Source organism: Sardina pilchardus, chromosome 21, assembly GCF_963854185.1.
Source record: "Sardina pilchardus chromosome 21, fSarPil1.1, whole genome shotgun sequence".
NCBI lineage: Eukaryota > Metazoa > Chordata > Actinopteri > Clupeiformes > Clupeidae > Sardina > Sardina pilchardus.
The window spans coordinates 11,472,920-11,498,889 of NC_085014.1; the positions used below are offsets into that span (position 1 = coordinate 11,472,920).

Sequence of the window (25,970 nt, forward strand, 5' to 3'; positions counted from 1 at the left end):
AAAAAAAAGTTACACTTCCGTCACATGGTCACTACCGGGGAATGACGGGATGCTGTTCGGTTTCTGGTGTGATATTGCCCTCTATGATGAGCATGGAACAACAATAAAGGTTTGGAGGCCACCATATCTCCGTTTGAGTCAGAGGTATATCTAATCTGTATTTGAATCTTGCAATAAATACATTTTGTAGCTTACATACAGTGAACACATACATGCAATCAATGGAGGAAAATAACAATCCTCAAAGTCAACGGTAAAGCTGAACATTACGTCCACACCTGCTGGTGGACAGGGCGAACTGTCAATGAACTTTAGTGTGTCGATAGGTTTCGCCTCAACAAACTTCTTCTCTACCGTTAATGCGAAGACATTGGGTTGAGATAGTAAATGAAGTATAATTAAATATGGATTGTTAGCTTATGTGTCTACGTGACCCTGTATCCGTGGTTGTTACGAAACAGTTTTGAAGGTACGATTTTTCGAGTGATTCATGCCTCTTCCTCCTAAACAAATTCTTTTAGAAGTAACAACAGCATTCTCGAAACAGATTTCACATGAATGGAGGTGTTTGTTTGCCTTGTTCGTGGCGTGCTGCTCAGAATGTGAATGAAAAGGGTTTACTTCCACGTTATTTCGCAAAAGTCAAAAGGCGTCCTCTGGTGTTTGGTTGTGGACTGTAATGTGGCAGTGATCCGGGGAGTGCTTCAAGTTCCACCTCTCCATGCGAACCTTCTGATAAGTGATAATGTCTGTAGGCCTATTACAATGCTATGTTGATTGTTTACATATATATATTTTAAAAGTGTTAGGTATTAGTTTGTAAATACAACAGTAAATGGTTCATTAAATAACAGAGTATTGATTTCCATTGCCTATCAATATTGTTATGCAATGATTTATAACCTAACGATTGGCAAGTTTAATTGCTGCAATTTATGTAATGTTTGTGTTTTCTTTTTTCTAGATGAAAGACCTTACAGATGGGGGTGAGTCGACTAGATATACTTTATAGAAGGCTTCTCCTGACCAAACTGTTCATCCAAGGATGGGGAAAGCCAGAGGACCTGAAAAGGTAGTCAGTTACCCCCCCCCCCCCATAACTGACTGACAAAAATGATGTGCAGAATGTTTAATGAAATACATTTTGATATTTTGCTAGTGTGTTACTGTCACCTCAGACAGTGCCACTATGTGACAGTTTCTTTCAAGTCATGCTATGTTTTTTCCCCCCCGACTTTTACTCCAAGAATATTTGAATTCAGGAAAATTATTGGTGACCGAGAGAGATGTCAGCACCTGGTGCCCAAGGACTATCCTGTTTATATTGATAAGGTAGAACTACCTCTCCTTCCTCAGGAAAGGTGTTTTCTTGTTGTTCAGATAGTGGTCCAGATCAAGTGCAGAGGTTGAGCATATCCATATGATGTGTAAAAATATCCTGTGTGCTTAAAGATACAACTCTTAAACAACTCTGAAGCGCTACTATATAGCTGTACCATATTGAATAATTCACTGCGAGTAACTGTTAGACATCTTTGCACTGTGAGATTTATTTTTGCCTTTTAGTGTATCAGTCTTTGTTTGGAAGCAATGACTAAAAATGCTTTGAGCCATCATTTGGCAGTATGTTAAAGTTTATCATTACCATACTTCCTCATCCTGTTTGAATAATTAAGTCAGGTGCTGTTAAAGAACATGCAGATGAAGCCCAGGATAATTATTTCTCTATGTGCACCGGCTGCACTGGTAATCTCATGGTTTTATGTTCCCAGGTAGAGGATGAATCGGACTGCAAAATTCACAATGGCCATTTTATATCACCCCTGGAGGAGCTTGTGCCTGGTGTCTTGCCAACAGAGTCAATAAAAGCCAGGTATGGTGTCTGCTGGGTTATGAGGTGGACAGTACAATGAGGTGGACTATGTAGGCTAGTAGCTCTCTAATCATGAGATTGTATGCATTGACCTTTGATCATTTTCATTTCAAGGTTCCAGTTTATAGTCCCCAAGAAATGGAAAAAACACTATCCTGTGTGCATTCACCTGGCAGGAACAGGTGACCATGTACGTTGACCAGACACTTAATAGACCACATCCCTTAATAGACCACATACACACTTAAAATCATTTGAAACAAAATAATAAAAAAAAATACAATGTTGGTGTGAACTGTGAAATTTTGGGCTTATACCGGCGACACTGATGTTTAGAATAACAATTTTGAGTTTTTCAGCCCTTCATATAGCTATCGCTGAACGTGCCATTCAGCTAGTGCAGAATGGATGAGACAAAGCGGATTAAGATCAGCCCACTGGCATTGGTTAACATCATATTATTTCCTGATACGCTGATATCAGCCAACAAGGCAAAATATTAAGCCGATATGTCAGTGCATATGTTGGGTCAGTGTCGTTTCCGATTATATATAGCAGTTATATTATATACTAATATGTTGTTATTATATAAAAGCAACATGTTTTGATACTGTAGGTCTTACTTCTGCACTGTACCACTGATAGCCTCTCGGAGGACATTAAAGTTCTACTAGTCTAAATCGGAGTCTTGAAATACGTCAGAATGACAGAATGTTGTTGGGCGCAGATGACTGTCACACAACTCCCGCCCTTTTTGTGATTTCCTCTGCAGTTCTACTGGAGGAGACGCACCCTCATGGCCCGGCCAATGATAAAGGAGGCAGGAATGGCATCTCTGCTTTTGGAGAACCCATACTATATCCTGTTCCAGGAACCTTTATCAGTGAGGTTTCACAGCCTCTCCATTTGTACATCTTGGTTATGTTATAGTTGTTGTGAATCATACACATTTTGGAAAACTTCCCCACTAATTTAAATATTTGCGGCTGCAACCAAAATGTCAGCTCAGATCGGACTGACTTCACCAGCTACTTTGGAATTGTTATAAAGAGACGGGTGCACCTGCCTATCAGTTAAATGAATCACTGTTTTACCGAGTCGGTGCCTCCTCTGGTGGATAGATCTGACCAAATTTAGCATGAAATGTAGATTTAAAAAGCATAAATTAATGAAATGTATGTTAAACATCCTCCATTGTACCAAAAGTGAGTTTGTGAGACATATCCTTAACCTTGACCTGCACATGGATACAGGAAACCAAAGGACCAGCTGTAAGTATCTTCATCCTCTTGATAGTTGACTTATTTACCTATACCCTGGTGACTGATCACCATCTGCAGACTATCAGCCTATGAACTGCCATGTTACTCATACGTGATGCATTCTGATGATGTGTGTTTGCTCTGAAAAGACGCTCCAGCCTGAAGAACGTGTCCGATCTGTTCGTCATGGGAGGAGCGCTCATCCTGGAGTCGGCTGTGCTGCTCCACTGGCTGGAGAGGGAGGGCTACTGGCCACTGGGCATGACGGGAATCTCCATGGGCGGCCACGTAAGTCTCCTTTGTCCCAGTCCTATTTATACAAGCACCCCTGCATGGATCGGACCGCATGCAATGCTGGCCTCTTAATCCGCTGGTTCCAGGGAGGTCATTTATAGCCACCTCACCAGTCTAATTCAGACAGCATGGATGATTTCAGGAGAATGATGCAGGGCTGCACTTTTAGGGGGGTTTTTTTTGGCAAAAGTAAGTTATTGTGGCCACTGGGTGTTGGGTTATGCTTGATTCAGTGCCAGTGGGAGGCCTTGAAGAGGAAGAAGTCTGTTGTATCCAGGGGGGGATAAAGGTCCATTGACCTACATACGGCTTCTGCCAGTAGGCTCGAGAGCAAGGCTCTCAGACCACTCCACCCCCAGCTCCTCCCCCTCAGCTCAGCACTGCTGGGCCGGACCTGGGCCGGACTTGACCCATCTGTATTTTTCTGCTTGGATCATGTGTCTCCTTCCCTGCTGCCAGGATATCATTGTGAAATGCTGACCTTGCCTTGTCAAATAAATGAATGTATTCTGTGTCAAGGGTCTCGATATTGGCTGTAGCTCTCTCAAATAGGCCAGTTTAACACTAACTTTGATTTGACTCTCTAATGACTTGATTTAATTGATTTAATCTCTCTGTACAGATGGCATCTTTGGCCGTGACTAACTGGCCGAAGCCCATTCCCCTGGTACCATGCCTCTCTTGGACCACAGCCTCCAGTGTGTTTACCACAGTAAGAACTAGAAAAGCACTCAGAGAGAGCAGACCTCCACCTGTATTGTTCTTCCTAGGTTGTCAGTCCTGTAGCAAGTTCCTGTAGGGAATTTGTTCTCTGCATTTTACCCATCCGGGGGTAGTGTACACACTTTCATACACACACACTCGGAGCAGTGAGCTCACTAGGAGCACACATACACACCTACAGTAGTCCAGAATATTGGACTGATAGTAGCGGTTGAGTTTATTTAAATTTACGTAAACAACAAAAGCAGTTACTTTTCTTGCTGGACAAAAATATTATTGAGAATGTTATGTCTCAGTGTTATGAATGTTGTAAGACAATGTAATGCCTCAATGAGAATGCTATGTCTACCAGTTTGTGGTTAGGGATTTCAGAGTGTAACGATTTTATATGGTGTTCATCCTGTCCCTCTGCAGGGTGTTTTAAGCAAAGCTGTGAACTGGAGAGAACTGGAGAGGCAGTATGCCATGCACACAGTGTACGAGGAGGAAATCATAAGGTTGCTGGAGTATTGTGGGGTATGTGCACTGCATATTACTTATGAATGTTGTCATAGAAAACTTCTCTGAAAGTCAGTACACATTTTAGCATTCAGTTTAGGCATTTAGAGTGCAGTACAAATCCAGACATGATGCAAAGCCCTTTGTTATAGCTACTACAGCAGGTGTTGTTCACTGGAGCGCACATTTGTACTCTCAGTATTAAGGGATTAAGTTAAATCCAGTTGTAAAACACCAAATCCTTTTAAAGATTAACTTGAGAGGAAATGCCTCGAGTTCAGCATGTTGTTGTTGTTGATGTTGTTGTTTTATTTCTGCCTACAACAGACCGATTCATTCAGGATGGGCCAGGACTTTGTGAAGTTCTCCCCGGGCAGCTTCGACACGCTGTCGGACCTGGACCTCTCCCACGACCTGCTGGGCCTTGACCACCGACAGCAGTCGCAGCAACAGGTGGGCCTGGGCTCCTCGGGGCCGCGCTCGCGAGCAGGAAGTGGAGGCGGAGGAAGAGGAAACGAGCGCGGGGCCGGAGGGGTGGCGGCGGAACGTGAGCACCTGGACCACATGCTGTCGGCGGTGAGCAGCAGCGGGCCGCACCTGCAGATGCTCCACGCCAAGAGCATCTCGCGCGCTGCCGGCCGGAGTGGGGGTCACGGGGTGGTGGGCCAGCGGCAGTCCCTCCAGAGGGAGTCGCTCCACTTCATGAAGGGAGTCATGGACGAGTGCACCCACATTGCCAACTTCTCAGGTAGGGCTGGCTAAGTACTGTGCAAAAAAGCACCGCATTTTTGCTCTCCTATTTGTGCCTGAGTTTTTGTGTGTGCATATGTATGGTTGTACAGTATGTGTAGATGTAGACCATAGGCTAGAAGGGGTTTATGCAGCTACTAGTTTTGAATAATGGCATCCAATCCGGGAAAAACATGTTCTAATTTGTGATCACCAGTTACTGTACGTTTGGTGTCATCTGTGGTGTTCTAATGTACATGTAAAACACAAAAGTGTATTTTAAAATACTTTGCTTCAATGCACAGCTTCTAACATATGAATGCCCCAGAATTCTAGTCTGGCTATCGCCATACTACGCTCAATCTTTTAAGATTGAACATTAGTCTGGGTAGTCAGCGTTTTATTTTCACTGCACAAGAGGCGTGATCAATGGGCATCGTTCTAATGACTCAAATGACGCTTGGATAGTCCTTCAACCAATCAGAACAACGGTCTGGTGCATCTTTTGGATAAGCTAGTTTGTGATTGGACCCAAAGGTTGTAGACGGGAAGCAGGGGAGATAGATGTGCAGGTTTTCAGCCTGAGCTGCCGGGGCAAAATCCAAATTCACCGGCAGGTCAGGCAGGGTTCACCCAGCCTACCAGAATTCTATACTACCTAAAATGTTTGAAAAATGTGACCAGCAGCTGTACCTCTTGTTATATTTGGAATACCTATTTTAGAATGTAAGAGTACCTCTTTAGAACCTTAAAGTAACACAAGCACTTTTCCACTGTCGTGCGCCGTGCACGCTTTTTGTTTATCCATAACAATGTCCATAGACAAGGTAGAGTACAGTATGTTGCATGATTTTATGAAAGTATGATCTATCGCAACATCGAAGCAAGTCTATTTTGTAGTTTCTTATGTCTCATTCCATCAAACTACAGATCTGCTACCCGATCTGGGTTGTGTTTCCCAAAACCATACATTATAACCTGTTAGCAACTTATTTGGCTGGCAATAACTTTACTAACTTAGTTAGCAGCTATGGTTTTGGGAAACGCGCCCCTGGTAAACCTACGTAGTGCAGTTATAGCCAATAGAGGGCCGTGAATGCAGAAGTGCTGTCCTTGTTACGAGTTGATGAATGCAGAAGTGCCGACCTTGTTACGAGTTGATGAACCACTAAAATGATTTTGGAAACGTTATTTTAAGGTCCAAAAAACTCTTTAGTGTTGCTTTCATGCAGCAAATGCTCATTGGGCCCTTGTGTCTCTTTGCAGTCCCTGTGGACCCCAGCCTGATCATCATTGTGCTGGCCAAGGAGGACGCGTACATCCCCCGCACCGGCGTGAGGAGTCTGCAGGAGATCTGGCCTAACTGTGAGGTTCGGTATCTCAACGGTGGCCACATCAGCGCTTACCTCTTCAAACAGGGACTTTTTAGGTAAATAAAGTAAACCAGATCCAGATATGTTCACAGAATCCACTTGTGTCGGTTTTACCACTTCGTTGTAGGAATGTGTACGTGTGTAGTAAAAAACAGTTTGTGTTACAGTTGTGGCTGAAGAGCATGGTGGCTGTTATTTATTATGACTAACTACAAAATTGTGTTATTTTCACTTTCTCCAGGCAAGCTATTTATGACGCCTACGACCGGTTTCTTCAAAAGTATTCCCGTCTTGAGAAGTGAGTTTTAACACGCATGCTCTTAACTCAAACGCATAGTGTGTGTGAAGTGAAGAACATGGAGAACTTTTGATGACATGAGCTGGAGACGCAGAAGAGCCCTGAAGGAATCCTCATTTGATGGGACAGACACTGTGGTGCTATGAGCAGCACCAGTGGGTATTTACAAACAAAAAAGTAGCACTTATATGAAGACATCCATCGTTCAGTTCATTTCATCCCTAATGCCAATCCACAACGTGTGCTAACTCGTGTTTTAATTATTCCTTTTTCTCCACAATACCATACAGTACCTCCTTATCACGGTTGCCTTCCACTGTGTTTCGTACCTTGACTGAAACTACTGGGAATTGGGATTTTTTTTTTTTTTTTTTTATAAAAGTATTGTATTTTTGGATAAAGATAAATGGTGCCTCACAATGACTGTTAAACAAGAAGGTTCCTGCTTATTCTGTCCCACTCCTTTGGCCCAGTTTGTTTGTTATTGCCATCACATATTTTAACACTTGTTTTGATGGGGAAAGAATCCTACTACTGCCAAATAGTTGTTGATGAAAGAAAGTGTATTTTACAAACAAATTCTACTTCGTAGAGTATTAATAGATGTTTATACTAACAATTTAATGACATACCCTTTGCCATATTGACTTTTGGACCCAAATATTCCTAAAGCACATTCAAATGTCATTCATTTGTTTCCTGTTTCTTCACTCTAAAATAAAAATGAAATAACATAAAGCCCTGTTGTTGAGTGAGTTTATTATTATTGTTTTATTATTGTTTTTTTATTATTATTATTATTATTATTATTATTATTGTATAGCCATTATTCAGAGCGAATTGTTTCCATTATGTAGACACATTTTTATCTAATGAAACTGGAGACTTAATTAACGTTAATATTACCAAAGATCGTAGCGCTCTATGATCTATATCACTTAACATTATCATGTTGTACTGTACATTTGCCTATTCAATGTTGCAGGAGTATCCTGTGTGCACAGTTCGGCCGTGAATGATATATTACGACATTGTGACGTGGCTTAATATCAATAAATCTGAACAGTTTGGTAATTTTTGCTTCCCACGTTATTATGTAACATGATTTAGTGTGTGCGCGGGGATAATGGTTACATTTGGTTACATGTAGAGAACAGCTAGGCGGAAACGGAAATACTCATCTGACGTTTTGTTATGTGCACCAGCTGATCTGGCAATCAAGGCGATCTTGCTAACAACATCAGCCAGCAACTCTGGGAAAGCTACCGCACCCTGTCATCTTATCTGCACTCTTTGTTAACCTACAGCAGATAGAAGACCACTGAATTTTGGCAACATGCCCCTTGGGTGAAGATTCGGGTCTCGTACCCTCCGCGGATTCAGTTTTGCATAAGGCCATAACTAAGTGGCCTACTACGTTGTTCGGTTTGCTTAGCCAGCTGAGTAGCCTTGGGGGACTGCAACGTTACTTAACAACAACTAAAAAATATTGGTGAATATGATGGATACTCAAAGAATGGTCAGATGGCCCCGGAATTATCCGTGGCGTCCTATGTCGCCATAGAATCAGCCCCTAGGGGAATGTCTTCGTGAAGAAAATAAGCTATCCTAGCTAACTCGCTGGACTAGTTTCAGCAGGTACATAGCTAGTGACAGAAGACAGGCAAACCGTCGAGACACACTAACCTAATGCGAGGTTAGGCTACTCGGTGGCAACGGACGCATCCTACCATAATATTCAATTAGTAGCCTATTCCTCAAAAAGGGCAAAATGTGGTTAAAACTGTTCTTCCTACTTCTGTACTTTCTGGTGTTGTTTGTTTTGGCACGTTTCTTTGAAGCTATAGTATGGTATGAAACGGGCATTTTTGCAACTCAACTCGTGGACCCTGTCACGTTGAGTTTTAAAAAGTTGAAAACCATCCTGGAATGTCGGGGATTGGGATACTCCGGCTTGGCAGAGAAGAAGGATGTTAGAGAACTGGTTGAAAAGTCAGGTAAGTCTCTCAGCTGTTCAGGGACAATTGTGGCATGTGGTTTCTTATCTGATCTCAATACAGGTCTATTCATTATTCAGTGGCTGTGTTGAATTACTGATTAACCCTATTATGAGTAGCCTACATGACAATAAACTTGAACTTGAACATAATTCTACACAATTATTTGTTGAAAAATGGTAGGCAGGCCTATTGTCTGGCTACAAATATGCATTTTGTTAAATGTAAGTTGTTTGTTTAATGCAGGTGATTTGATGCAAGGGGAACTGTATTCTGCTATTAAAAATGAGAAAGAACAGCCTGGGACAGACTCAAGCACTACATTCAGTGGGGAGATGCACTTTTATGAACTGGTAGAAGATACTAAAGATGGGATATGGTTGGTCCAAGTAAGTGCTTGTCATCAACATTCCAAGTTCCCAGACATTCTCAATCAGTCCATTGTATGCAATATAATAAATTACATTAATGGTGTTTTGTGTGTAGAAAAGATAACTCAGAACTTTTCTTTTTTTTTTAAATCTAGGTAATCGCTCAAGGCAGGGATCCACTCTTGAGCAAAGCCAATTGGGGTAAAATGATTCAGAAAGTGTCCCAATTTGGAATTCGCACTGGCACTTTCAACTGCTCAAGTGACTCAAGGTGAGGGATTCTTGAGTTATAGATGGAACAGGGAACAGAAAATGTGTTTATTTGTTTGAATATTTTGAAAGGCAACTAATAGAGACATTGCAAAATCTGTATTTCCACTAAAATCGCGATATGCTGTGTAAGACTCTCATATGGTTTGATGTAAATATTGTAGGTATAATGCAAATGTAACTTGCAACTGTCTATACTGGTGTCTGTGTAATGTACATTTTTCTTTGAGATTTTAATATTTGAGGTACATGAATAGACAATCTATTTTCCCTCTGTCTAAGAGTTAATATCCCGTTGAGGGAGCCACAAAATATCTGATTGACAAAAATAATGAATGAAACCTTGGGCTGATAGATTAATCGAATTGAACTAATGCCACCAGGAAATTACAAAGGCTGCAATGAATAGTCAAGATCTCATATATTTTTTAAATTTGTGTCGTCCTTGTGTGACATTGTCATCAGAGGTTCCATGCTAATTAATCAGATGTGGCCCATCTCAAACCAACATTTGGAAGTAATTTATACCTTTTTGGTTGCACTTTGGACTGGTAGATTCAGTTAATGTTTTGATGTTATCTTAGTTTATTTGTTAAGCACAAATTGAAGTATCTGTGCAAGGTGGGAACGAAGCCTAGAAGGCTTGTACAGAGTTCCACACTTAAAAAAGTCTTAATTGGTAATCCTTCAATACATTTTATATGTATTATTTACTGAATCTTGAACGGAAACACTTTTGTTGCAAATCAAATCGCAATCTCAATATCTATAGGAAAATTGGATTGCAATTGGATATTTTCCTCAAATCGCTTAGCCCTAGCGAAACGCACCTTGCGTAATACCGTAATTTCCCGACTAATAAGCCGCGGCGTATACATTGTTTTTGCAAAAGTTCTTCCACTATGAGGTTAATACAGGGTGGCAATTAATATGGTGTTAATATAGTTTTGTTTCTTTTAACTTGCATAAAACATCTTCGTGTGGCTTATACACAATGTGGCTCATATGCGGGAAATCACTGTACGTTTCTTGCTGTAGCCATTGCACCAACTGACATGAAGGTATTCCTGTTTTTTTTTCCCAGATACTGCCGTAAGCGTGGCTGGATGAAGTCCACACTAATCATGTCTGTGCCACAGACGTCGGCCTCTAAGGGCAAGGTCATGCTGAAGGAGTACAACGGCCGGCGCATCGAGACCGAGCACATCTTCAAGTGGATGACGGCACACGTGGCCTCGCGCATCAAAACCATCCACGTCTCGCGGCAGCTGGAGGACGACTGGTACCAGCGGGACAAGCACGCGGTCAAGATGTTCCTCTTCGCCAAGCTCGACCAGCCGCCGGCCTTCTTCTCGGCGCTCAGCGTCAAGTTCACGGGCCGCATCGAGTTCATCTTCGTCGACGTGCGCCACTGGGACAACGCCAGCTGCCTGGAGGAGATCGGCGTGACGCAGACGCCCTCCTACGTCCTCAAAACACCCGAGGGCATCTACAGGTACGGCAACAGCACCGGGGAGTTCATGTCTCTGCACGCCATGGACACCTTCCTGCGCTCGGTGCAGCCCGAGGTCAACGACCTCTTTGTCCTCAGCCTGGTCATGGTCAACCTCATGGCCTGGATGGACCTTTTCGTCACGCAAGGAGCAACCATCAAGCGCTTTGTGGTGCTCATTAGCACTTTAGGGACGTACAACTCGCTGCTCATCATCTCCTGGCTGCCCATCCTGGGCTTCCTGCAGCTGCCGTACCTGGAGAGCTTCTACGAGTATAGCCTGAAGCTGCTGCGCTACGCGGACACCACCGCCATTGCCTCCTGGGTGAGGGCGGACTGGACCTTCTACTCCTCGCACCCGGCGCTCTTCCTCAGCACTTACCTGGCGCACGGGCTCCTCATCGACTACTTTGAGAAGAAGCGCCGGTGCGGCCGCGAAGACCAGAACGCCAACAACCTGGAGTGGCTGACCAGTCTGTGGGACTGGTACACCAGCTACCTGGTGCACCCCATTGCCTCCTTCCAGACGTTTCCCAACGAGTCCGACTGGGAGGACGACCCCAACTTCATCCTGGAGAGGCTAGCTTTTCCTGACCTCTGGCTGCGTCCCCTCGTCCCCATCGACTACATCAAACACCTGCCCACCTGGGGTTTCAAGAGCTCACAGGTCAGCACTACAGATGACAACGCGGACTCAAAAAGGGAAAGGGTACAAACGAGTGGGTTTAACGGAGACCCAGGTGAACACTGCAGTGATGTGGACAGTCCATGTGCAAGTGGCAGCTGTAGGAAGACGGACGAGTCGTGGTCTGGAGGAGAGGCTCAGGACGACGGTTCTCTCCCCTGGCCTGACGACATGCTCCCCTGCACCGAGTGCGTCGTGTGTCTGGAAAACTTCGAAGTCGACTGCCTCGTCATGGGGCTGCCATGTGGTCACGTTTTCCACCAGCAGTGCATTGTGGTCTGGCTTGCGGGAGGAAGGCACTGTTGTCCAGTCTGCAGATGGCCGTCATACAAGAAGAAGCCGCTGAGACCGGCCCATGGAGCGGACTCGCAAGAACAAGAGTAACAGTCACGTCCCTTCTCCCATCACCTGCTCCCCTCACCTAACTTATATAAGTACTTGATGTGTCCATTGTTAGTCTCTACTTTTTTGTTATTGTTTGTTTTCTCTTATGTTTCCATTGGCTTGAGCCTACACGCATTTAGGGGTATATGAGTTGCAATGGGTAATATAATCCTCACATCATTATTAGCATTGGTAATTGTCAAAAAAAAAATAACAGTGGAATAGGATTTCTTAACCATATTGAGATCTGATTTGCCTTGTTCGTAATAGATAATAGATTTGATCTGCATTGCAGCTTTAAACGTAAAAAATGTCAACATGTGAATGCCTCTTTGCAATGGCTTGCTTCATTATTGACATGAAGCAAGCTTCTTTACAATTACATGATCCTCCTCCCACTTCTCATATGACTCAAAAATGCAGGTGAAGGTTTCACAAAAGTCCACTTATATGCTCCATTGATGAGCAGATTTAATGTTTAAAAAGTGTGTTTAAAAAGTTTGTCAAATGATGTAATTGTTACAATTTGGAATCAAGTTACTTGATAGAGGTTTATATTCCTGACTGACATCTTGAAGGGTGAGTAGTTGGTCAGTTTATAATGGAAATGAAAAAAAGATATATACAAACAGATATTTATCTCCAGGCATGTTGTTTTAATATTTATTGAAAAAGCAAAAACTCTAAAGCAACAACTGCAATTTGGACATCATATCTTAAGATGATTTTAAAAAGCTTGCACAAGTCAAGACCAAATTACAGAATAATAAGCTAGCCTGTGATGTTAATGCTTTCTTGGTAGGAGTACGAATTAATGGAGAGTTTGGATTGGATTAACCCTGATAAAACTGGGTCCTGCTCACTTCCGATGTAATCTGAATCAGAATAGATTATGAAGAGAGAACTGTAATGTTCATTGAAATAAAGTTTATTTTCACCTGGATTTTATGGAAATGTTCCCAAATAAATTACTGTGCCTGTAACTTTTAGTATTGTGTTGTTGCAGCTGTCACTCTTTGGTTAATCTACAATAGCTGATATGTAAAGCTGAGGATGCTGATGATACCCCAATTGCCAAGACCAGATAACAGATAGTGGGTTTTATTTTTGCCTTCATTAGACCCACCTATATCACCAGTGTTCGTGGCCAGTGAATTAGTAATGCACAGGTAGGCTATATAATTCGGTAGGCCTATGAAAAAAAAAATCAAAGCATTATATGCAACCTTGAACTGGATCCTCCTGTGCCTGTCAAGTAATGGTGTCATCTAATCCAGAATAGACGCGAATTTTTGATAAAATCACATTGTAGGTTAAATGCCACTAGGCCTATCTCAAAAGTACAGTAGGCCGAGGTTATTTTGAAATTGCATACAAGACCTTCGACGTTCATCACCATGTTCATCACGTACATCTTAAACTATGAACTTGTGACGTAATTTTTCGCAGTTGGGCGTGCCTAGCACGCATGCGCTCCTTTTCTGTCACTCTTCTAAACGGTGGTAGGGGAAATCTGCTGTGTTGGGGGCACGACAGCATATGAGGTTTATAATCTTATAATGTTATACTGATCGGAACCTCCTTCAGTTCCTTGAAACTACGACGCTAAGGGAGTAACGACCACAATGCTGCGTGTCTGTTTGAAAGGGGCAAATGCAGCGGCTCGGGTAAGAACTGAGTGGCAAGCACTGACTAGCATGCTAACCAAACGCTACTAGCCACACTGAGAACGGTCATTCAGTGACCCATTCACAGGCCTAATTTAGTTACCTGTTGTCAGTCAAGGGAAGCTATTATTGTCACTGAAGACTCGTTAATAATTAGTTGTGGAACAACACTGCATGCAAGGATGAAGTACAAAGTTGTATTCTTGTAATATTGTATTTGTTTGAGGTTAAGCAGCTTGCTGTTATCTACTGCCACCTTACGTAAAGTGCGTACCTTCGTAGTGGAAAGAGGCGGATCCCTCAGGTGGTAGAAAAGGGTTAGCAAATGAAAAGACGGATCTCTTGAGCGGCATGATAATGCACCAATGTCTGTCCTGATAGAAAGAATAGCTACGCAAAATTCAGCGGTCTGAGCGTGATTCATATTTTCTGTCATTCACTCATGCCTCTAACAGTTGTTTTTTGAGTTAACAACCAAACACTCATTTTTTCCGATTGCCTACATGCACAGTTTGCAGAATATACATTACATTATCATACCAACCAGACTGATTTGACATTTTTTGAAGACAGCAGGATGTTTGTATAGTTCCCATGAGGAGGACGTGACCTTGTCGGCGAAAAAGTTCGCCAAGTTCTTTTCGAAGCTAACCTTTCCCATAATATGGACCGATCCACGCATTATGTAAAAATATATATATATTTTATTTACTCTGGACAGCGGATTTTTGTCAAGGGCCGAAGGCCTAGCAAAGCTAACGTTAGCATATGCCACACGCGTAGCCAATGTTCAAATTATATGAAAAGATGAAACCTTACCGACATCTTACTACAAAATGCATGGTCTGCATTCTGTTGTTCATTTTTACGTTGATACTTATAAGTTATCACTTACCTGTCTACATAAACCTGCAAGGCTACCTAACGTTACCTTATCACATCTAACTACTACCGTAAACAGCATCATTTTGGGGGCTTCTCAATCTCATTGGTAAACTCCATAATCTTTTACTAAGGACATCGCGACTATTGTAGCATGGATACAATTTAATTGATCGCCATAAAATATCCGATCTGAGAGAATAACATAGAAGCAGCCCGAAGACTTGTAGCCTTAGCATTGAGCTTAGCCCATTGAAGCCTGATGGGGGAACATTTAATATGTCTCATGATTCTATGGATTGACAGTTGTCTGCTCATAATGACACGTCCTCCGTGATTCCCTCCTAGCAATGCCTCTGTGGGAAAGTGGCCGCCCACCCCTTGCAGCACTGTCGTCGCTACACCTCGGCGGGAGACTCAGGGTAGGTTCTGTGCGGGAGACCCTCAGGGATGGGGACGGGGACGGGAACAGCTTGTACTTTGCGTGTTGTCAGAGGTTACTGTATATAATTGTGTTGGTTGAGAAAGCTGACGTTACATCTAAGTAGTCTTGTTTGATGCTCATTGATTGATTTCTAGGTGAGTGTGGTTATTTATGTTGATGTATGCAAATTAACAGATTATTTGTATCTTTTGTTGACAGAGTATCTGCTGGCAAAATTGTGGCTGCCAGCCTTCTCACAGTGGGCGGTGGGCTTGGTGGCACAATAATCTATGCCAAATGGGACCCCAAATTCCGGTCCAATGTTGAGAAAACGGTTCCTTATTCTGACAAGGTGTTTGGGATGACCATAGGTCCGCCTCCACCTCCACCTGTCATCCCTATTCCAAAGAAACCGGTAAGATTGCAGTCACAGAGATGGTACCTTGATGTATTCTTGAAATGCATTGTGTGTCTTTATATTGTTCTGTACCATTAGAGAGGCACTGAACTGAATTTCTGGTGTGCTTTAGCACGCTTGCTTGGCCAATAAATTAAATTATTGAATTATTATTCATCAGAAGAAGAATAAAGACAAAGTTTATTTGCTGCATTTAATAATGCAGACTTAAAATTATGTTAGGAGTGGTATTTCAAATCAGGGGTCGGTTGACCAAACTACCATCACCAGTCAGATTGGATAGAGGATGCTAATGCTAGATAGAGGTCTACGGCTTGTCTTGGCGCCAGCACCACAGCTGTGCTGTATGTCGCAAGGGCATATTGTTTTCTTGGGTTTTTACGCTGTTTATACAAATGTCCTGGCAGGCACAAGTAGAACCCCTGCAGATCTCCACGGTGTCTGAAGCCACCAAGGAGTCAAAGCAGCCGAAGAAGGAGAAGAAAGCCAAGGAGGCTGCCGCCCCTGAGAAGCCTCCTGTCGTAGAAGAGGCCCCGGCTTCCGCTCCTCCACCACCTCCTCCACAAACAATTGAGGGTGAGCACACTAGGGAAACGCTCAGTGGTCATCCATGTATGTAGTGTCTAATAGTTAGTGGAAGCATAGTTGACGTAGTTGCAGGGATGTCAGTCGCGGAACTGGAAAATATATCCGAAGATATGTCCAGAGCAATTGTTACAAAATTAAATGTTTGTTAAATTCAACTTCAGATTCATTCATATAGCACATTATGATGCACAATGTGCTTTTGATGTGGTTGGGGGCCATGGAAAAGTCATGTTAGGATTAGGCTAGTTGGTTTGAGCATTGGGAGTGTTGTAAGTTGATTCCCCAGTGATGAAGTGGTAATAGAGAGTCATGTCAAGGTAGGATAAGGCTTTGTTTAGCTGTCGAGCCAAACCAGTAACAACCAAGTAACAACCAATGACATGCCCTAGGGTTGCACTAAGGTTGTCGTATTTCATATTTCTAGCATTTAGTATTCTCAATGTACATCACTCTTGTGGATTTCCTTCAACTGGAGGTTCAGGATAAAATGGTTCACTGTCACTCACTGATCAGGGAAGCCAGACAATACATGGCGAACCTGATGTGGCTGAGGCTTATCAGGCTGCAGGCGTAGGCTGTCTTTACTTTTCTAGACACTCCGTTTGTTTAAGTCTCCTGATTGATGGGTTCTGCTGGGCTGGGTGTGTTTTCTGCTGGAGATCCTACAGGCAAGAGGGAATGACGACTACCTATACTGTAGACACTACAGTGTACAGTGATCTTATGAAGTGCATGCAAGCCAATGTATAAGAATATGTGATCTATTCTTCTGTCTTTAAATCATCTTTTTTATAGCTATCAGATTGTAAGTTATTTCTTGAAATCAGCCTGTCCTATTAATTTCTCATACTTGTCCCCAGCTGTATTTTATTAATCTATCTGACTCTGCATGATTATTTTTTCTACCACGAGTTTGTGCTTCAGTAAATCTGCATTCTTTCGGGTTGAGAAGTCCTTGATGATTTCAGGTCAGCCATGTTTGTACGAAGATAGGCCAAATTTACTGCCTCATGAATGACATTCCCTCACCCGTTCGTTCGTTCATTCAGTGGTTGTTGAAACCACTAAATAATGGCTCTAAATAATCAATCAGTACTGAATCTAACTGAATGATTAAAACAATGATAGACATTCAAACACAACAGGGACCTTGTGACTGATATTTTTGCTTTTCAAAAGGGTGGGGTTCAGTGTCACGCCTCAGATAACATTTTGCAGTGGTTCTGCCGTCGCGCGCGTGCGTCAGTTTTAGCCTTCCCCACTGCAACCTGTGTCAGCTTGCGCAAGGTTCCGTTCCGCTCTTGACGCTCCCGCTGTGTTGCAGAGGCTTCCGCCGAGGCCGCCCACATCATCTCGGCCATCAGCGAGGTGCCCTCTGTACCCGCGCCGGGCACCAGCGACCCGCCTCCGGCCGAGGCAGCGCCACCCGCTGCCCCTCCAGCAGAGGCTGCAGGTCTGTGATGCGACCTCTGACCGCACGCTGACCTCTTCTCGACCTTGACATTTGCCCTTTCGCCACTCACTACCCTTTGCAGGGGACAGCCTCCAGCTCCAAACGCGCTTTAAAAAACGGTTTCACAGACAAGGATGTGAAGTCCCTCAGGTTCAGATAGGTGTAGCTTCCTTACACCTATAGTCAAATTAGCTGGAATGTTATCATTAATTGTAGTCTTCATGGACTACATGAAATTTGAACGTGTGGGCTTAATTGGCATATTGTTGCTGCTCTGAAATGGAGCTTGAATCCTTATCTGTGGATGCCAGCACAAGCGTGTTTTGGGTTGTGACAAGATTAATCTCGTCTGATCTGGAGTTGCTGAACTGCGAAGGGCACTAACTGTGTTGCGCACTTGGCTGCGTCTCTCTCTCTCTCTCTCTCTCTCTCTCTCTCTCTCTCTCTTTCTCTCTCTGTCTCAGCATGTGGCCTCAAATCCATCCTTACCACCGTCATCAGCTAGCTGGATGTCTCTCTCTCTCTTTCTCTCTCTCTCTCTCTCCCTGCACGGCTCTCTGTCCTGTCGCACGCGCTTCTTGTTTCTCTTCCCGGGTCACGTCACGTCATCTCACCTCACCTCTCTGTTTTGTCTGGTGCGTGGGTCTGATTGCCCTTCGTTGTGCTTGGAGAACACAGCACCACACGGCACCCTCTGCTCATTCACCACCCTCACTAACATGGAGGTGCCTGCAAGGTCACGCATTAACACACATCTCTCACACAGTGTGCATCGTGCCCAAGTGTGCATTATGCTAGTTCATTTTAGATGTTACATACTGTATGTATTTTGTGCACTTTGTGTGTGTCTGTGTCTGTGTCTGTGTGTGTGTTGTAATGTATAAGTGGTCATGGGACATTGATGGAACTGGCTTTATGTTGGGAACACTGGATATGGGTGTGCACATGCCATAAAACCAGTGATTTGATTGGTCGTGCAACTGCAAGTGGTTCTGTGTGTTTGTGAGTGTTTGTGAAAGCATGAAAGCATACCAGTGTGTGTCTGTACTCAGCGTTCTGGCTTACACACTCACAGGTAGGGTGTGTGAAACAGGAGGATGAACTGAGTGTGTTTGTGTTTGTGTGTGTGCGTGTGTGTCCGTGTTCGTAGCAGGGGAATGTCAGGAGTGTGCACATCATGAGCCTGCACTGAAAGAACGGCCAGCAGAGGAGGTGACCGCACTCCTGGCTGCAAAGGATAAGGCAGAGCAAGACACCCTGGCCTGTACGTGTCCATTATACTCTCTCGCACACACACACACACACACTCACACTCACATACGCCACTGGCTGTTCAGTACCGGAGCACACATGTACCAGTTTTAGCATACTGTATGTACAACATTACACTTATGCTAAAAACGTATGCACATACAGTATACTCAAAGCCTACACACGCCACTTTTCTGCATATACTCTTTTTGGGTGTCCCAGTACACACTCACACACGCACACACACACACACACACACATACCCCTTCACATATCACAGGTGATTGAGTTGCGTCCACTGCATTGGTGATTTTTGTTATCATGCATTTGTGTACAAGCCTCTTTCTACTCACCGTCTCTGATCAGTCTTCTTGTGCTTTCTAACTTCCTGTGTCCCATTTCTAACTTCCTGTGTCCTCTTTGGACTCTGCCGGTGAACTGGCCCTCTGGTCTGTGCCTTTGCATGGCCTCTTTGCCTGGTGTTGAAGTTGTCTCAGGTATGCAAACTTGCCCGTGCGTCTTATCGGTCTCTGTGTGTGTGTGCGTGTGTGTGTGTCCATGTCCAGCTCTCTCCAGCAATCTGGATGAGACTCTGGGCAGCTCCGCTAAGGTCACGATGGCCGCCATCGGTGCCCAGGAGGCGGCTCTGTCGGCCATCGCCGTCCACACCATGAAGCTGAAGGAGGCCATGGATGCAGAGGTGAGGCCCGGCATTGAACAGCCACCACACAGTATCAGTCCTGATCAGACCCTAGAATTCTGTATTAACATAAGGAACGGGGGACGGGGGTATAATCTGGTGGTCTTGAGAACAGACCAATGCTGGGGTTAGTTGTGGGGTGGTGGTGGTGGTGGAGGTGGTGAGGGGTTGTTGGGGTATTTATAGAAGCCCCTGCAGTGGAGAGTTGGGGCCTGGAGATATGGCGTCTGACTGGCCCTTTAAGTGCTCAGAGGGTGCCGAGTGAGAGGGCAAGTCAACAGGGCAGCCATCTGTACAAAGCCAGCGCAGTCCAGATAATGTCTTCGCTTATCAGGCTCCTTTCAGGAAGTCCCCAGAGCTTTTTGAGCTAGTCGTAATGAATGATGAAGGTCTAAGGACCGAAAGCTTGGTATAAGTAAAAGACACTTTTGCATGGATCCAAGTGTGCAGAGACTTTTTTCCTTATGAGCTAGTCGTAACAAAAGAGTCCTGTGCTGTTCTGTCTGGTTGGAGTGTTCCCAGGCAGTGGCAGGTGTTCTAAAATGTCAAATGTCAGAAGTGTCACATTCTCGCAGCACATGTTTTGAAAAAAAGAAACCCCCACCTCATAACCCTTCGCAAAGACGCTAGCATTTAGCTCGTCGTGGGAGAGGTGTTACAGTATGTGCCTGGAGTGAGAGAGACGTGTCTTGAGACGTGTGTGGGTGTTGTCTTTCTCAGGGCGCCCCGGACAGGAAGTCTGCCCAGTGGAGGGCGCTCGAGGAGGCCCTGGAACAACGCAGCCGGTCTGTGGACGAGGCCGGAGCCGCCCTCCTCAGAGCCAAGTGAGTCACAGAGACGCCACACACACACACACACACACACACACACACACACAAATAAGTCTTATCTCACAGACTGTAGGAAACAAACCGTTTCTCTGTTGGGAGATGCCAATCTAAAGCAAAGCCATGCAGCAGAAATGTCAGCTTTGCAGGAAGTTGATGTAGTGGTTTATTAATGAGATATTTTATATTTGTGCGTGTGTGTGTGTGGCGGGGGTAGAGATGAGCTGGAGAATCTGAAAGGAGTGATCAATTCTGCCAAGGAGTCCAAAATCGACGCAGCACGCCCCCAGGTCTTGGCCGCAGAGGAGAGTCTGCACAACATGATCGTGGACCTGGACAAAGTGGTGGGCAAGGTACAGCAGGCCGTGCTTTCATCCCCATCATCTCCCCCCCTTCCACATTCTCTTTTCACCTTACATTCATGCTCTCTCTTTTTCCTGACAACTTTATCTCTCTCTCTCTCTTTCTTTCTCTCTCTATTTCTCTTTCTTTCTTTCTCTCCTATCTGTCTGTCTGTCTCTCTCTCTCTCGCTCTCTCTCTCTCGCTGACTCTCACTCTCTAGCCTTGGAAAGCTTGTTTAAGTAATGAGCTCCAATTTCTATCCAGGGATGTGAATCCCTCTCATTAACATTGATGGATTTGCAGTTGATACCTTATCAAGCAGAAAGATGCGTACAATAATTTCCTGCATATAGGCCGCATTGTGTATAAGCCACAGGACAGTGCTTTATGCAAGTTAAAAGAAACAAAACTTATTGATACCATATTAACTGTTCCTGTGTATTAACCTCATAGCTGAAGAAATCTTGCAAAATCAATGAATAAGCCGCGGCTCATAGTCGGGAAATGACGGTATGCACAGCCAGAAAACACACCTATTCTCCCATTAAAGCCAAACGTTTTAAGTGCTTGGCTATACTCTACCCTGATCTTCTATGTCGTAGAGCAAATCCTTAGGCAGTATAATCTCCTGAAGAATGCCTCGTCATATGTGAGGTTTCAACTGCTCATGTGTATTCAGATAGTGATTAGTCACGCTTCATAGCTCATGTCGTAGAAGTGTGTGAGGACTATTGTCTAACCTATGCTTATTGTACATTTAATATGAATTATCCGCTTCACGTGAGGGTCCGGTTCGCCCTGTCGGTCCTTATTTTCCCGATAATGACCAGCGTTCTATACATTATCCCTTACATATTGCATATGAACACTATATGCTGTTGTAATCCACAGGTCCAGGCTGCCCAGTCGGAGGCAAAGATCGTCTCCCAGTACAGCGAGCTGGTGAACGAGGCCAAGGAGCAGTTCCAGAAGGAGCTGGACAGCATCACACCAGAGATCAAAGCCAGCTGGAAAGGACTTGGTAAACAAATACACACACACACACACACACACACACACACACACACACACACACACACACACACACACACACACACACACAGATGGCAGCTGTGAAGAGCTCCTTTTATTGTAATACTCAAGGGAATGGGCAGGCACTTATCGGCGGTTTCATGTCACATGCTAGCATGCGCTGTAAGTTGTTAATTGAATTAAAGTAATTGGAATGAGACACACGTTGGCCATTACAGGAGGCTGGACTGTGGGGCCTGAAGAGTAAACTGCAGATGTGTGTTACATGGATGCAAATCCCTTGCAGTGCAAACACAGATAACATGTCCGGTTGTGGGCTAAGCCATGTCGAGCCGTGTGCTGAAATGTAGAAAATAAACGATATATTATGATGTATACGTCACCCCGGTCACAGGTGACTTTGTTCGTACAAACACTCGACCTACATGCGTATGCGATGGTGACCCAGGTGCTGAAAGCACAGCCTGTGGTGGCCAGGAGAGATGAAATAGAGCTATATTTTAAACTAAGTATTAGATGTATATATTTTTTTATATGAGCCCAGCTGAAATTTGTGTCCTTCCTTCTGAAAGCCCTTCCAGTTTCCCATGAACCTCTACAGTTAACCTCTGACCCTCCTTCCGACCCTCCTCCTCCTCCCCCCCCTTCCCCCCCCGCCCTCCTCCCACTGCCCTCAGCAGGCAAGCTGAGCACGGACGACCTGAACTCCCTGATCGCTCACGCGCACCGCCGCATCGACCAGCTGAACCGCGAGCTGGCGGAGCAGCGCGTGCGCGAGCAGATCCACATCGAGACGGCGCTGGAGCAGCAGAAGCTGGAGCACCAGAGGGCCCTGGAGCAGGCCGTGGTCACCGCCCTGGAGCACAACCGCGAGGAGCTGCGCCTCGAGCAGCAGAAGAAGGTGCAGTAGCAACGGCAGCTTTAAGGGCCGTTCACACCAAGAGCGATAACTATAGGCTCTGTGCACAAACGTTTTTAGTACTGCCGTTAGATTTCCGGTGTGTTCGAACCTGCAGCTATTGCTATGGTAATTCGTGTCTACACGGACCCAGTTGAGTGTTGCACCTAGCGAATCAACACGGTACGATAAAGAAGGATCTGAGCACGTTTAAATTTAAATTTTTGGGAAAACAAGATATTCTGTGTCTTAGTGAATATTTAAGGAACAGAATAAAACAGAAGATGCCGTTTCAATATAGTTAGTTAACGCTCCACCGGAAGTCAAACGGCAGTACTAAGTGATTTTAGTGCACCGAGCCCATTTTAGCGGTCACACTGACCAATGATGAAAAAAAGTTTCTCCTCATGTTAATGAATGTGATGGCTAAAATGTGATGGGTTCCAATTGGCTGTTAACTTTCTATCGTTCTCAAAATCGCTCTTCATGTCGCTATCGTTATAGTTTATGTGTGAACGACGTCATCATTCATATCAACGAGAGCGATATTTGTTTATGGTTATCTTTACAGTTTATCTTTCTTAGTGTGAACGGCTTACATTGTTAAGGTTTCCTTCAGATTTGTGCGTGGGGTACTGACCGTGCGTGGGGCTACTGACCATGCATGGGGTACTGATCGTGCGTGGGGTACTGACTGTAGTGTGTTGGTTGGTGTACCTGCCAGGTGGAGGAGGTGCGTGACGTGATGGAGGCCGAGATGCGCACGCAGCTGCGCAGGCAGGCGGCCGCACACACAGACCACCTGCGCGACGTGCTCAAGGTGCAGGAGCAGGAGCTGCGCTCAGAGGCTGATGAGGTGAGCACACAGACACAGACACAGACACAGACACAGACACAGACACTCTTTGATCCTTATGCTCCATCATTTACAAATGTATACATTTTCAGAATTTGTCATAGAATCACAAAATGACTCAAACATCCAAAATGCCTCAAGCGTTTACAAAAGCGTCACTCCTATACATCACCGTCTGTAGGATGTACGTTATTCTCACCTGCTTGTTAAAACGACTAAATGGCTGCTTGGTTCTGGTTCTCGCTCAGACCCTGAAGAATAAGATGCAGGAGCAGGAGACAGACTACCGCCGAAAGACCCAGGAGCAGCTGGACGCCTTCACCCTGGACATGAACGCAGCCTACGCCAGGCTCAAGGGCATGGAGGAGGCCATCGACAGTGAGACACACACACACACACACACACGCACGCACGCAGGCAGCACAGGCAGCACAGGCAGCTCTGCCTGGACTGGTGATTTAGTGTTGGGGATAGTGTCAAGTAGAGTGCATTAGAGGGGGAAGGAGGATTAACTCATACTAATCCAAAGATGTACTCAAATGGTCAGTGCTGTAGTGATGTGAAGCTGAGGATCACTCTACCATGATATTTCACAGTAGTCCGTTGCAGGTGTAATTTGCAGCTTTGTTAACCAAGAATTAACAAATCTGGCTGCCAAATACAAAATATATTATATTTAAAATATCACCATAAAACGATGGGACCACCCTGGAGCATATTAGTGGAAGTAGGAATTTGCACCCTATTTTCATAGACCTAAAGGGTTATTGTTCCTGGTGTGAACGGGCCTTTAGGGCTATAGGTGCCTCTCATTTGGGCTTTTATACGTCCTCCCTCGATCCTCATTGATCTACATAAAGAATGATGGGGCGAAAACAATGGGATAGTCTATCCAGTGTTAGTTATAGATCAGTGGGAATGATCTATGTTGAGAAGCACCCTATGAGTCCCCTCCTTGTTCGTAAGCGTTCTCTCTCCTGCTGCCTCTGTAGGTCATGTGATCGCCGAGGAGGAGGCCCGCAAGGCGCACCAGCTGTGGCTGTCCGTGGAGGCGCTCAACTACACCCTCCGCACGGCCGGCGCCGACGCGCCCACCGAGCCCCTGGAGTCGGCGGCGGCGGCGGTGCGCGAGAGCTGCTCCGACAACGAGTTCGCCCAGGCGCTGGCGGCGGCGCTGCCCTCCGAGTCGCTGAGCCGCGGCGTCTACAGCGAGGCGTCGCTGCGCGCCCGCTTCGGCGACGTGCGGCGCCTGGCCCGCCGCGTGGCCCTCATCGACGAGACGCGCAACAGCCTCTACCAGTACTTCCTGTCCTACCTGCAGGCCGTGCTGCTCATGGAGCCGCCGCAGGAGGCGCCGCCCGCGCGCCTGGACGCCGACGACCTGGACACGTTCAAGCTGCTGTCCTACGCCTGCTGGAGCATGGAGCGCGGCGACCTGGAGCTGGCCGCCAAGCTGCTCAACCAGCTGCGGGGCGAGCCGCGGCGCGTGGCCCAGGACTGGCTCAACGAGGCGCGGCTCACGCTGGAGACCCGGCAGGCCGTCAGCCTGCTCTCGGCCTACGCCAACGCCGTCGGCCTGGGAACCACCCAGGCTCCGTGAGCAGCGCGCCACACCACGCCACGCCGGAAAAAGGTACCAGAGCTATTAGCCGGCTAAGGTGACGGGGAGAGAGTGTGTCCAACGGGAGAACGACGCGAGCTGTATATTTGACAAGTGCCGAGACTCAGGCCCCGGGTCGCCATGGGAAACGCCTTGATGCATCTGTGCCCCTCCTGCTCTCCTGAGATTTTTTTTTTTTTTTTTTTTCATTTTTATTTAAGAGTCAACGGAACGATATCAGTCAGAAATCCCGAAGCACTTTTTTTTTTCGTTTTTGTTTTCATGTTTTCCAACAAAGTGGCATTAGCCTGCAAATCTAAAAAAAAATGATAACGTCATGGCCTACCTATCACTCGAAACGGGAATGAGAGCAAACTGTTCTGAATGTTTAAATGTACCTCATTATATGAATAAATGAATTTCTCAAGAGTTAGCCATTGTACAGAGAGAAAAGAAGAAAAACCACTCCCTCTGTATATAAGAAAGCACCCATTCACCGATTAACTTTGGAGTGTGAGCTTAGCAGCTAGATGGGCCGTCCCTCTCACACAAGCTAGGTTTAACGTGTATGACTTGACACTAGCTAATGTTCACTGTTTCAAGCCCACAATTGTAAGGTTGTTGTTCAATTTGATGTTCATTCTTTTCTGGCCAAGCCACTGGCCAGATATTCAGTAAGGATCCTGATTGTCCATGTTTGTCATGCTACAATTCTCCCTAGTAATATTGGATACTAATAATAAATCATGGATGTTGTGAAAATATTGATTCTTATTGCCTTT

General features: G+C 45.1%; 3 protein-coding genes across 9 annotated transcripts; all 3 read left to right on the forward strand.

The window, feature by feature from the left end:
• Positions 1-31: 31 nt before the first annotated feature.
• On the forward strand, positions 32-7,423 carry abhd18 (abhydrolase domain containing 18). Of its 2 annotated transcripts, none has more exons than XM_062524682.1 (13): positions 32-109; positions 965-1,072; positions 1,248-1,332; positions 1,773-1,873; positions 1,988-2,063; positions 2,646-2,730; positions 3,117-3,144; positions 3,285-3,423; positions 4,052-4,141; positions 4,567-4,668; positions 4,978-5,398; positions 6,646-6,808; positions 6,994-7,423. In XM_062524682.1, exons 2-13 carry the CDS (start codon positions 981-983, stop codon positions 7,052-7,054), a joined length of 1,443 nt encoding a protein of 480 aa, XP_062380666.1. In that variant the 5' UTR covers positions 32-109; positions 965-980; the 3' UTR covers positions 7,055-7,423. The 2 variants fall into 2 exon arrangements, with proteins under 2 accessions (XP_062380666.1, XP_062380665.1); XM_062524681.1 differs by having other exon boundaries at positions 35-144.
• Positions 7,424-8,251: 828 nt separating this feature from the next.
• On the forward strand, positions 8,252-13,262 carry rnf103 (ring finger protein 103). Its single transcript, XM_062524580.1, has 4 exons — positions 8,252-9,047; positions 9,294-9,436; positions 9,574-9,689; positions 10,773-13,262. The coding sequence occupies exons 1-4, from the start codon at positions 8,822-8,824 to the stop codon at positions 12,247-12,249; spliced, it is 1,962 nt and encodes a 653-aa protein (XP_062380564.1). The 5' UTR covers positions 8,252-8,821; the 3' UTR covers positions 12,250-13,262.
• A 460-nt stretch (positions 13,263-13,722) lies between these two features.
• Positions 13,723-25,950, forward strand: immt (inner membrane protein, mitochondrial (mitofilin)). Of its 6 annotated transcripts, none has more exons than XM_062525452.1 (14): positions 13,723-13,916; positions 15,147-15,220; positions 15,442-15,637; positions 16,048-16,216; positions 17,553-17,681; positions 18,832-18,945; positions 19,499-19,632; positions 20,353-20,456; positions 20,677-20,812; positions 21,694-21,823; positions 22,512-22,735; positions 23,457-23,588; positions 23,837-23,966; positions 24,581-25,950. In XM_062525452.1, the coding sequence occupies exons 1-14, from the start codon at positions 13,875-13,877 to the stop codon at positions 25,186-25,188; spliced, it is 2,322 nt and encodes a 773-aa protein (XP_062381436.1). In that variant the 5' UTR covers positions 13,723-13,874; the 3' UTR covers positions 25,189-25,950. The 6 variants fall into 6 exon arrangements, with proteins under 6 accessions (XP_062381436.1, XP_062381438.1, XP_062381437.1 ...); XM_062525454.1 differs by having other exon boundaries at positions 22,515-22,735; XM_062525453.1 differs by having other exon boundaries at positions 18,835-18,945.
• The last annotated feature ends 20 nt before the right edge of the window (positions 25,951-25,970 follow it).

Bases quoted from the DNA above. Each gene is read 5' to 3' on its own strand.
- abhd18 (XM_062524682.1), top strand. From the start codon at position 981: ATGGGGGTGAGTCGACTAGATATACTTTATAGAAGGCTTCTCCTGACC. The intron at 1,874-1,987 runs GTATGGTGTCTG...TTTCATTTCAAG, and splicing joins ACAGAGTCAATAAAAGCCAG to GTTCCAGTTTATAGTCCCCA. The intron at 2,731-3,116 runs ATATCCTGTTCC...CTTGACCTGCAC, and splicing joins GCTTTTGGAGAACCCATACT to ATGGATACAGGAAACCAAAG.
- rnf103 (XM_062524580.1), top strand. From the start codon at position 8,822: ATGTGGTTAAAACTGTTCTTCCTACTTCTGTACTTTCTGGTGTTGTTT. The intron at 9,437-9,573 runs GTAAGTGCTTGT...TTTTAAATCTAG, and splicing joins ATGGGATATGGTTGGTCCAA to GTAATCGCTCAAGGCAGGGA. The intron at 9,690-10,772 runs GTGAGGGATTCT...TTTTTTTCCCAG, and splicing joins AACTGCTCAAGTGACTCAAG to ATACTGCCGTAAGCGTGGCT.
- immt (XM_062525452.1), top strand. From the start codon at position 13,875: ATGCTGCGTGTCTGTTTGAAAGGGGCAAATGCAGCGGCTCGG. The intron at 15,638-16,047 runs GTAAGATTGCAG...ATGTCCTGGCAG, and splicing joins TCCCTATTCCAAAGAAACCG to GCACAAGTAGAACCCCTGCA. The intron at 22,736-23,456 runs GTGCAGTAGCAA...TGTACCTGCCAG, and splicing joins GCCTCGAGCAGCAGAAGAAG to GTGGAGGAGGTGCGTGACGT.